General features: G+C 41.2%; 1 protein-coding gene across 1 annotated transcript; it reads right to left on the bottom strand.

Annotated features, from left to right (window-relative positions):
• Nucleotides 1-232: 232 nt before the first annotated feature.
• OAT (ornithine aminotransferase) lies at nucleotides 233-12,064 on the bottom strand. Its single transcript, XM_083866179.1, has 10 exons — nucleotides 11,952-12,064; nucleotides 8,581-8,807; nucleotides 7,849-8,073; nucleotides 7,626-7,721; nucleotides 5,868-5,995; nucleotides 4,464-4,586; nucleotides 3,678-3,806; nucleotides 2,921-3,034; nucleotides 2,021-2,165; nucleotides 233-1,112 (listed from the first exon to the last, which is right to left on the bottom strand). Exons 2-10 carry the CDS (start codon nucleotides 8,777-8,779, stop codon nucleotides 952-954), a joined length of 1,320 nt encoding a protein of 439 aa, XP_083722305.1. The 5' UTR covers nucleotides 8,780-8,807; nucleotides 11,952-12,064; the 3' UTR covers nucleotides 233-951.
• Nucleotides 12,065-12,281: the final 217 nt, after the last annotated feature.

Consider the following 12,281-nt stretch of genomic DNA (forward strand, 5'->3'; position numbering starts at 1 on the left):
CACTGGGGCACTGCCGTGAACTAAGATGCCTTTCCAAATCCCAAAGGATTATTTACCACTTCACAGTATGAACATGGGACGGTATTTAACCCCTATGCTCAGCAAAGGGAACATTTTGCACCGTGTAATTAATCGGGGTTTAGTTCAGCTAAGAAAAATTGAAAACTTCAAGGTTCTATGAGGTTTGCTCTTTTTGAAGACTCAGAGTATTTTCATTGCACATCAACATCTCTTTTAAATGCAAAACGTGTTTTAATATAATCAGCCAGATGATAGAAAGTTTTGTAACAGTAAAAACAGATCTTAATGTTCAGATCTATTTTACAAGATTGCAAAGCCAAACACTGAGACCAGGCTTGAAAATAGCATCTCTTGTCATACAATCAAAATATTGTACACACAGAACACAGCTCGATGCTTCTCGAGTTCACCAGCATAACACCCAGTTTGTCAAACCTTCAGAATTAGAATGTTTTTTCAAGCTGCACGTGAAAAACACAAATTCACCCACAATAGTAAGTGCTTCCATCCTACAGACATCTTGCTGAGAGGCAAAAATTGCCAAATGCCATGTTTTGGAGAGTGATATGAGAGTGCAAGGCAACCTATTATATATATATATATATATATATATAAATCACACTTTAAACTTTGGCCAAGACTTACAACAATTAAGCAGATTTCTATAGCTCTCTCCCCTCAAATATTCCAACTTAGCTGTTCAGTAGGTCCAGAACTTTATTTCCAAGCATTCTAAGACTGGAAAGTCTTCAAAATCATTCTGTATTTTCTACAGAGCCGTTATAATTTAAAAACACAGCTATGTTTTAGTAGTCAAGTCCTCTTAGACAAAAAGGAATGAGAGATGCTTGCTTCAAGAGCAGGCCTTCATTACACACATTTCAACACACCCCCTTGGACCAGTCAGCAGCCAGAGTAAGAGCTGTGTTTTTAGAAAGACAGGATGGTCTTGTGGATGATTTCGATGCACTCTCTGATTTCATCCTCCTTGATGACGAGGGGCGGGGCCAGGCGGATGATGTCGCCGTGCGTGGGCTTGGCCAGCAGCCCGTTGTCGCGGAGCCGCAGACACACCTTCCAGGCATCGTAGTCTGCAACGGGAGGGAGGGAGGGAGGACATCAGACAGGACATTGAGGACATTCCCAGCACAGCACAAGAGGTGTCAGACCTGCTGCACGCGGTGCTGTCACAGCTGGCAGGGAGGGGATGCGGGCTGTTCACAAAGGGAGGTCACTCCTGCAGCTCTCCGGAACCTGCACAGAGTGACGCTGCTCCGGAGCTGCCCTTGGCCTCAGCACACAGAGTTCTGCTCCTGCACAGCTCAGTGCTCGTCTGGCACTCAGTTAGACTTGAAAATAAATTTTAAAAAGGGGACCATGTGAAGAGGAGGTAAGGGAACATGTGGACAGGACTTCAGAAAAGGTTACGTTTATGTAACCTGGATTTCAGCGAATTGTGGAAAATGACACCACCTTCCTGCAGCACTTTATCCCTTGATCAAGTACCTTGAGATTCTGATTTCTGATATAATTCAAGGTGTTGCTACCTAGAAACTTGTTCTCCATCATTAATTTTTTTCTTCTTTTTACCCTCCTGTATTCATTGTACTATTCTAACTCTTCCAAAAACAACTAATCCCAGCCAATGCTCCCATAACCTGGCAGGAACTGGTGTTCCAGATGTGGACAGTTTTCTTCCAAAGAGGAGAGATAAAGTTATTTATTGGGAGGCAGATTCACCATCAGATTTGAACATTATCAAATCATAAAAGAGTTCAAATAATTTAAAAACAATTGTTCAGCCTTTCTTAGTTAAAAAACCCCTATTTTTAATGGCACACAGTAACTTAAATCAATTTTCTGTGTGTCCTACAGTACTATAGCCATGTTCTGAACACAAACATCATGTCTACATGCTATGCCCTACTTAAAATGTAAGTTGAAAAATACTTCTCCATGCTCCAAACTGTTGTTTGTGCAGTTGATTTTATTTCCTCACCTTTGGTTTCCCGAATTACGATTGCATTTAAGAGCCCTTTTCCTCTTACAGCAGTTACAATATTAGATGGAGTCTTCATGAGCTCACTTCTTAGCAGATTACCCATTATTTCTGCATTTTTTGCCAGATTTTCCTCTTCAATTACCTAAAGAGAAGTCAGATCCACAGTCAGCTGGAGGGCACTGCATTTGTTTTATGTACCATGGGGAAGGATGGATAATGACACTGAACCTGCTGAGACACAAAAGCAGTTGCAGCCACAGTGTCCCTGCACAGGCTGCAAGTCCCAGCAGGTTGGTATTGAGCCTTTACTCATTCATGTCTATGAGAAACAATAATGTCTTTGAAATTTTATTCTAAATTAACTGCTCTTTGGTTGCTGTTATTTGCAAGTAAACAATAAACCTCTGAAGGCTCTTAATCTGTCCGAGTACTGAGTAGTGAGTGATGAGGTTTTCTGTGTGACTTGTGTCAATGTAATCAATTAAGCAATCACAAAATAATTGAATTGCACCTTCTGGACAGGACACTAGTTTCTGTCTGAGATCCATACCTGTGCTCAAGCTCACAGGGCAGCAGCCTCTGCTGATATAGTGAAATAAGCCAATTTCAAAATGTCTTCATTAAATTAGTGAAGGTATTTGGCCAAATCTACATAATTGCTTTGAAACTTCCCCTAGATAAATCTTATTTTGACATTTAAGACATTAAGATCATAGGAACACAGAAATTAGGACATACTCCAATAAAAATTTTAGAAATTGTTTTAGGAGCTACAGATAACTACTACCAATTTACTAGATTTCTAGTCATAACATGAAAAATAATACCATTTATTTAAGCAAAGATCATGAGAACCTTTTAAATTTGGATTCCAGATCTCTATCCCTACACACAAACCTCCAGTGCTGCCATTGCCACACGGCAAGCTAATGGATTTCCTCCATATGTGGATCCATGTTCACCAGGTTTAATGGTCAGCATAATTTCATCATCACACAGCACTGCTGAGACCTAAAATGGGAAGGGCAGTAAATTCACATATTTAGAACAGGAGCCTTTAATATCTCTGAAGCAAACTTTCCCTCAGACCTCAGGAAATTTTCAGCCTATGCTGATGAATTACATTTACATTCCCAGCTAGATCTGATAATCCCATAATTAATCCCTTAAATACACTTAGCTATAGTGGTAACACAACTTCCAGTCACAGCTAAGGGGAATTTCTCCAAACTGAATATTATTTCAAGAGTTTAAGCTTCAATACTTGGTTTAACAACTCAGAAATCCTGTCAGATGGCCAAAATAGTTCAAGGCATTGTAATTTCCAGCCTAATCAGCAGGAATTTAAGTCACTCCAAGAGGATAAAATCAGCCATGCAGGCATGCCAGACAAATGAAATAATGCCAGTTGTTCAGCTATAAAGGTAGTATTAGGTATTCCATTATTTTATTATGTCTCTCTCAAGTTGGATTGTCTAGTCATAAACCATAGTCTTGCATACAACAATTTCCAAGTACAACAAACATCTGATTTATTGTTCTTCCAACTGGCAGATTTTCAATGTTGATGACTAAAGAAAAAGAAAAGATTATTCAACAAATGTTTGAGTAATTTGATATTACTTTAAATTATTGGTACTTGTTTGGTACTCACAGGGTATAAGCCACCAGAAAGGGCCTTCCCAAGAAGAATTATATCAGGTCTCACATTTTCATGGTCAACAGCCAGCATTTTCCCTGTTCTGGCTAAACCAGTCTGTATTTCATCAGCAATAAACAGAACCTTTAAAGAGAAGAAAAATCCAAACAAAACAGGGAATTACTTTCATTCTCATTCCTAACCCAATTCCAACAATACATTTTTTTTAATGTATTATAGCAATAATGAAGACAACTTTATTAATAATATGTCAATGTTTTCCTTTGAAGATATGAAAAGAATTATGAGTAGCACTCACAAATTCAGAAATCTGAATTCTATTGGAAGAGAGACCACTGATTCTTAAATCAGAGGTCACTGATAACCATTTTCCTCAGTGTTTCATTCTGTGACCTGTAATTGTTACTGATTCTTGGTAGCAGTTATGCACATCAGCAACAAAGGTCCTGGATAGCCATGGTAATTGGAAACTTTTAATGTCAGAAAGAAATTAGAAGTTAAATTAATCAAAAATAAAGAAGAATATTAATTAGAAACTTAAATCAGTGACAATAGTAAGAAATAGTGAAAAATGTGCACTGCTAAGAAATACTTTTTAGTGAGATATTACCAGGAAACACAAGAGGTATCCCTGCATTATTCCACTGAAAGAAAAGAGAATTATTAAACAGCATATGAAGTTCCACACCTCGCATAGAAGGGTGACCTTACCAAGTTACAGCAGTAAACATAGTGTGTAGTGTTAAGTGTTTAATATTTAATGTCACAGTGAATTCTCACATTGTGTTTTGTGCAGAGGTCCCTCACTCCTGTGAGATAGCCTTTGTCAGGAACAATCACACCTGCTTCCCCTTGGATTGGTTCCACCATGAAAGCTGCCACGTTGGGGTCTTGAAGGGCCCGCTGCAACATTGGGCACAGGGAGAGGAGAGACAAAAAGAAAAAGCTTTTACTCAGGACAAATAACAGAAAATATAGGTAGAAGAACCTGATTGTAGCCCTGGTGTTCTTCCTCAAAGGATGAGAACAGCATTCCTGTCAGGCAGCTCTCTCTGAGTGCCACTTCAGTTCCAACACTGTGTCACCATTGGCAGTGTAAAATCAGCTGCTGTGCTTGCTTGGGAAGGTACAAACCTTGCAGACTGCAAACCCAGACAAGCAGTTTATCAGATCAGTTCATAAATCACCTCAGAAACATCCTCAGTTTTGTATTACCCCATACAATACAAACAATTGCTCAACTGTTCCCTTAAAAAGAATAATGGAGCCCCTCCAGAACATTTTACCTTAAACCAAAGTCCACAGGTACATTCCTGCACTATCAAGTTCAAGAAGCTTTAGAAGTCCACAAGGCACAAGAGATCTAATGATTCCCAGCATGAATTTACCACAGCTTTTCTCAGCATTTCCCCAGGAGCAGAATGAATTCAGCTCTAATGAAGGCATTAAATACTTGCAGGCCTTTCACCATGGGCAACCTGGTGTAGGTTCAAACCTGAACAAGCTTTTCCACGGTGCAGCTGTAACCCACTGAGAGACCTTTGTGTCCCCTAACCCAGCTCCAAGGAGAAAAGCAGCTCTGTCCTATAATCCCTCAATCTCCAAAGCCCACTCACTTGTATGAAGCAGACCCAACAGGAACAGAGGGTTTTACTCACAGAAGTGGTACATAATCAAGGTCACCCCTCCCCAACAGCTTTAACCAGCTGTTTACAAGATTAATTTCAGAAAACACTGGGAAATACTGGGGAATCACTGGCATTTCAGGAGCTTGTGAAAGTGAAACAGCAGGCTGGCATGGTTTTAAGGATGCTGTGAAACTGGAAATAAATATTTGCAACTGCAGTGAATTCTAGTGATAGAATCACAGGATGGTTTAGGTAGGAAGGGACCTTAAAGCTCATCCCACTTCTTGCCATGGGGAGGGACATTTCCACTAGACCAGCTGGCTGGGAAATCTAACAGATCATGTAGTTTTCCTTTCACATCCTAAAACATAACTGAAAATCAAAGCCAAAGCAGAATTTACCCACATTTCCTATACATAATTATAGCACATTCCTCACAGATATCGTAATGTCAAAGCACATATTTCAGAGTATAAACTTCTGATTTTCCTTGCTGATTTACCAAAGAGACATTGTGAAATGACTTCATACAAGAGAACAAAAAGTGGTCAAATACCTCAAGAGCTGGTAGATCATTGTATGGGATCAGTTCAAATCCTGGCATGAAGGGTCCAAAGCCATCATAGCTGGATGGGTCAGTAGAACTGGAGATGGCAGACATTGTCCTGCCCCAGAAGTTGCCAGCTGGAAAAATAATAAAAGGGGAAATTGATACAAAACTGACCAAGACCCAGAATGCTTTAAAGGACATCACACTTTACACTTGGTGATGCATTTTAAGGGTTATCTAACAAGATATTAACATCCTCCACCTAATTGTTACTATTTTGTATTGATGCCATAAATACACTCTGTCGCTATATCAAAAGCACATATCAAAAAACAAAAGAAAATTATACTCTAAAACCTGACAACTATACAAAATAATTTCCTTAAGTTTCATTAGTGGTCTGGAAAATTGAAGATAACTCCGATAATATTTTTTGTTGATAATGTTCAGCTTTAATGCAATTATTACTTCTAAAATGTAGGGGGGAAAATAAGCATCATTAATAATTTAAGTCCTAAAAATAAAGCTGTCAGTAAGCTCACACCAGAAAATGTATTTCTGTGCATTTCAAAGTTCCAGAAGAACCTATTTACATATTTAAAAATATTGTGATTTGCACTATTTTATTCAGAAACATCAGTTAAAATGTCCAGGAGCCTACATGTCCATTACCAAGGCAATCATGTCCTCATTTCAATATTCAGTTAGAACAAGAGACTCTCACAAATCAGTAATAAGGTGCTAATAAGACTAAGGAAGATTAAGGGTTCAGTGCCTTCACAGCTCACTATCCAGCACAGAGTCTGTGTCAAGTTCTTTTTAAACTGATGTTCAAAATCATTTCTTAGTTCTCCAAAAGAGCTTTTTTTTATGCCAAAATGGGGAGCACATTCCCTTTATCAGAATGAGAAAACACTTACTAAAAGTTGTCTAAGAGCAAAATTAAATATATAGAGAAGAGGAAAAAAGGAAAAATATTTGTGCAAAGGATTCCCAGAAGACATGAAAAAAGATAAAAAATCTCCATTCACTTCCAGAAACCATAAAGCAAAATTCAAGTATACACTGCAATTTATAAATGTTGCCTAATGACATTCATGGCTACTATATGTACCAAAAGTTAACAAAAGTATTTGCAGCTACAAAAAAAAAGTCGGTATTTAAATAGTAAACTTTATTCTGTATTTTAGAAAATACAGAACCCTTAAACAAAATTAGTATTGACAAAACTGCTTTTATCTGTAACCAAAGAATACTAAATGTCATAATTTTTTTATTGTATGTGAGTTTTCTAATTTTTTGTTAAAAAAATCTCAAGTCTCTTCAGGGCCTAGTGACTTCTTCCTGTTATAGAGCCAAGCAGAGAAGGCAGGTAAAGGGAGGAAATATCCCAACAGAGAATCAATGTTCGTTATTTACTTTACAATGTTGCTTTTACTTTGATTATATGATCAAGGCTCCAGTACCGCGTTACTGGGTTAATGCCAATTTCTGGAAGACCTGGAGAATGCAGGACAAAAGCTCTGGTAGGTGAAGCCAAGAGAGCAGCTTAAAACTATTGTGCAATCTGTGAGGGGTGTGACACCAATCTGAGGAATTAATCCAAAAAAGTTATGTAGGAACAACAACTGAGGAATAAAAAGTACTGCACTTTAAGTGATTAGAAGAGCATGGAGGTCTGGATGTGCTTTCCCTGGGACTTCAGGCTGCCTCCCAGTAAACCCAGTGTCCAGACCCTCAACTCATAACACACACTTTACATACCTGCAAAAATGATTTTGGCTTTGTATTTTGGAATTCCTTTCACAGTGTAGGCCCATTTCCGAGCCAGTTTACAGGCAGTTTCTCCAGCTTCCACCCCTAAAACATAAAAGCAGCACCATTATCAGTCTGACACATGAAATGGGCCATCAGTGCAGCAGAAAATGTTACACAACCCTTGAATCTCAGAGAGAAGAACTAAAATGGAAACAAAGTATTTCTTTACCTGTGTTCATTGGAAGAACTTTGTTATAATTGAACATTTTGGTGACCAGCTCCTCATATTCCCCAAGGACATCATTGTAGAATGCCCTGGATGTCAGGGTCAATTTTTCAGACTGGGCTTTCAGAGCATCCACAATTTTTGGGTGACAGTGGCCTTGGTTGACTGCACTGTAAGCACTCAGAAAGTCAAAATACTTTCTACCTTCAACATCCCACACATAAACACCTGGGAAAACAAACCTGTGGTCAGTACACAAAATAAAAGAAGACACAAAACAACAAAAAAAAGGGTTTCTCAAACATAATTAAAGACTAGAGTAAATTTAAATTAAGTGATAATACATGAAACAGTCCACAAGGACTTAGGGTTCCAATGCACCTTTTCATGTCCACATTAACGTTAAACCTCTCCACACAAGGCAACAGAAGAAATTAAGTTGCTTGAAAAATTTCTTGCTGAGTTATTCTGGAAATTATCAACACTTTAAATTATTTTAGAGACGCCACAATTTTTTCAGGTGCCCCTATGCATAATGATCCAGCTCTCTAATCAACAATTAGCTGGCTTTATTTCATCAACGATCTCAATTTCACCCAAAAGAAAAAAAAAAAAAAAAAAAAAAAAAAAAAAAGATTCAGAAATCAATCAGGTCAAAATCATTCTGCCAAGATCTCTTTCACCCACACAGACACATCCCACCTACAACCTCCAGGAAAAACCTAAATAGAATACCTTTTCCTCTTTCCAGAGCAACAGGCAGTGGGTGATAGTTGTGGGCACCATATTTGGCCTCACGTTCAAAGATTAAATCAGAGGAGGGAGGCCCCTGAATGGTTTTTTTTGGAGCAACTGAGGTAGCAGAGCTCAGAGAGGAGTGGAGGCCTCGGCAGAGGACAGCAAGGCTCTGGGAGCGGGTCAGCTTGGAAAGCATGATGGACTTCAGCAATTCTGATACAAATCTGGAGGGGAAAAAAAAAAAGAAAGTTAATAATTAGCACTAAGAATACTTCAGAAGAAATATCTGACACAGTTGAAGTGGTTTAACTGCCAGGATTACAGGTTCCTCAACTATTTTGCAATTCAGCCAAGAAAGTTTATATGAAGTATAAATTAATGTGGGATTAACATCAAACAAGTCATTTTTTTCTATTCTCTACACTTACGGAAACAGAAAGGGAACTAAACCGTGTGACTCAGCAAGTCTAGTACAAGGAAGTAGTTACATTATTTTTCCTGTAAGTGTCCCTTTTTCACTGCACCTTAAATTCTAATTTACTAATATAAACTACAGTAAGAAAGTTAAGTTAATCAATTTCTTGTTCTATTGAAATGCCCATTTTCTACGAGGTTGTCATCAGACAAATCATGTCACAAACTTCCATGATATTGGCTATCCCTGGCAGTGCCCAAGGCCAGGTTGGACACTGGGGCTTGGAGCAACCTGGGATAGTGGAAGGTGTCCCTGCCCATGGCACTGGATGAGCTTTAAGGTCTCTTCCAATCCCATTCTGGGAGATTCTGTGATCAAAAAATAGAAGGAAAGTAAGAGTATGTCAGTTATTAATGATCATTAGAGCACTCTGGATTTTCCCAGCAATTTCCCCTGAATATATAACCTTGTATTTTCACCACTTAGGGATAACCTGAGGGTAGGATTTCATGAGGTAAATGTACTTTGATTTCTTCTCCATGCTTGCAGTCAATATCAAGATACTTCCCAGAAAAGAGGATGTGAGTTGGCACTTGAAAAGCTGTTTGAGGAAGCTCTTCCCACAGCAGGGAACAGCAGAGAGCCAAGAGTTCCCAAATCTCGGGTTTCTGGTCTCACAGAACATCACACTTACAGACTGGCAAAAGGATTAAACCCCAGAGGAGGATCACAGATCACAACAAGTGCTCTGCTTATCAAATGCATCCTCCCTGTAACACATTCCACAGCAAAGTGAAGAGCTGAGCAGCCTGGACACTGCTGCACCACCTAACAGGAGCAGACTGCAAAACCTACCCAAAATACAGGTATTAAATACCAGCAGGAAGATGCAGGGATGGCTTACACAAGGGTGCTGTTATTTCAGGCTGCTTGCAGAAGACAGAAGTATTAAGTCATGGATTTATCCCTAATTTATTTTGGAAAAAATCCACACCCTTAATATGTTGCCTTGAACAAAGAGGCATTTCTTTCAGCAGACTCCTCAGGTATTACTTTGCTGCTCCTCACTTCTAACCCAAGCCAAGATTTTTTTTCTCCATCCACCAAAATCCAAGTGTTCAGGAAGAGTCAGTATTCTCCATTCCAGCAAGAGATGAAAGCTGCACAACTCTGGGCATGTTTCCAGCTGTTAAAGATTAGCCCTTTGTGTTAATACTTTTGAAGATTGTTACTCAAGGATTTTGCAAACAAAAAAGACAAATACTTCTCTGTGCAAGAAAAAAAAAATTTGATTACTCAAAATTTCAACCTGCTCAACCCCTAAAATGTAATTGGTCTGTGACATCCTGGCCCCTGGCACACCTCCATGGCAGACCAGCTAATCCTATCACAAGCTTCTGTATTTTGGAGAGTTCCCAGACATTGCTGAAATGAAAGGTACAAAGAAGTTAAACTCTTATCTGCCCTGTATCAGAGGTACCTCTCTGCATGAAGGATCACAGATCCCCAGCTTGAGGTTCTTGTCTTACTTCTTGCACATTGGAAAATATTAATCAGATTTTTTTAAAGGGGCTTTTTCCTCCATGAAGGGAATTGCCCTGCAAACTGTGCTGAGGCCACATCACTTTAGCCAAGGTGTGGAAGATTACATGGAGAAGAGCTGAGAATTACAGATGAATCTGGAGTTAGAAGGAGGGGGGAAATTTGAGGTTGATGATCAACACAAGGTGAACAGAAATTTCAGGAAAGAAGAGGGGCATAATAAGGAAAAAAAAACCCAAGCAAACGAAATGAAATAAACTCATTACCAACTCTGAGAAATATGATTGTGCACTGTAGCAGGCAGTACAGGAATGAGAAACCAAGAAATTACACTAACTGGAAGAGATCTTGCATCAGAATAGAAAAACCACTCAAAACACAGCTGTAAAACACTTGAACAGCTTTGCTCAACTGTTGAGCAAGATTATCCAGACAGAAGCCTGCAGATTGCACTGGTAAATTGAATGGTTGTATGTACCTGACACTGAAAAACACCCCAAGGTAAGTGGGGGATGTTGCTGAAGACACGAAAACACTCAGGTTCATGTTGATAGAGCAGAGAGCAATCAGTGCCACACTGCAGCCTCTACCAGCTGAATCAAAGGGGTGAACGCTCAAGGGGACAAGCAGAGGGGACATCAGTGTGGACATGCCAAGCTACCTCTAGAGACCAGCACCACAGCAGGAACAGCTCAGGATTAGGCTGGCAGACAAGAATTGCAGGATCACAGGATCACTGAGTCTGGAAAAAACCTCTGAGATCACCAAGTCCAACCTTGTGCCCAATCCCCACCTTGTCACCAGCCCAGAGCACTGAGTGTGCCACATCCAGTCCTTCCTTAGACACCTCCAGGGATGGGGACTCCACCACCCCTCTGGGCTGCCCCCTCCAATGTTGAATCACCCTTTCAGTGAAGAATTTCTTCCTGGTGTCCAACCTGAACCTCCTCTGGCACAGACTGAGCCCGTTTCCTCTCGTCCTGTCACTTGCTACCTGGGAGAAGAGCCCGATCCCTGCCTGGCTACAGTCCCCTTACAGGGAGTTCTAGAAAGGGATAAGGTCCCCTCTGAGCCTTCTTTTCTCCAGAAAAAAAAAAAAAAAAAAAAAAAAAAAAAAAAAAAAAAAAAAAAAAAAAAAAAAAAGGGGGGGGGGAAAGCAATAAGCCCAGCGGTGAAAGACCAGATCCTCGCCATCTCCCCGCCAAGGCCACGGTCAAAGACGCTGCTGAGACAAGGATGTGGCATCGCCGAGCGGGGCTGACACAGGCACAGAGGAGGGGACGGGCTGTCACTTCCCCCGCTGCCCGCACAGCGACAGCGCTCCCGGGGCCTTGCCTGCAGCGGGACAGAACCGGGGCACGGTGTCCCGGGGAGAGGCAGGAATGGCCGCCGAGGGCCGGACGGGTCGTACCTGGTGCTGCCGGAGGTGCCGGAGGCGCTGCCGGTGCCGGGGCCCGCGGATAAGAGGCGGATGCGGCCGCGGGCCACTGTCACCGCTCCTCGGCCCGCACCTCCGCAGTGACGTCACCGCAATCGCGTCAGCCGATTGGCTATCGGGGCGGATTGGCAGCCACCGCCCACGCGCTGCGGCCCCTCCCCTTGGCGCGGGGCTCCCCCATTGGCGGGCACGCGCGCGCCGGGGTCCCGCCCACCCCGGCCCTCAGGGGCGGTGCCCGCGGGCCCCACCCGCCACATGGGCCCGGCCCTCGGAGCGAGGGCTCCGGTCCCCCTTCCCTCACCG

The sequence above is a fragment of the Zosterops lateralis genome (assembly GCF_965231275.1).
Source record: "Zosterops lateralis genome assembly, chromosome: 8".
NCBI lineage: Eukaryota > Metazoa > Chordata > Aves > Passeriformes > Zosteropidae > Zosterops > Zosterops lateralis.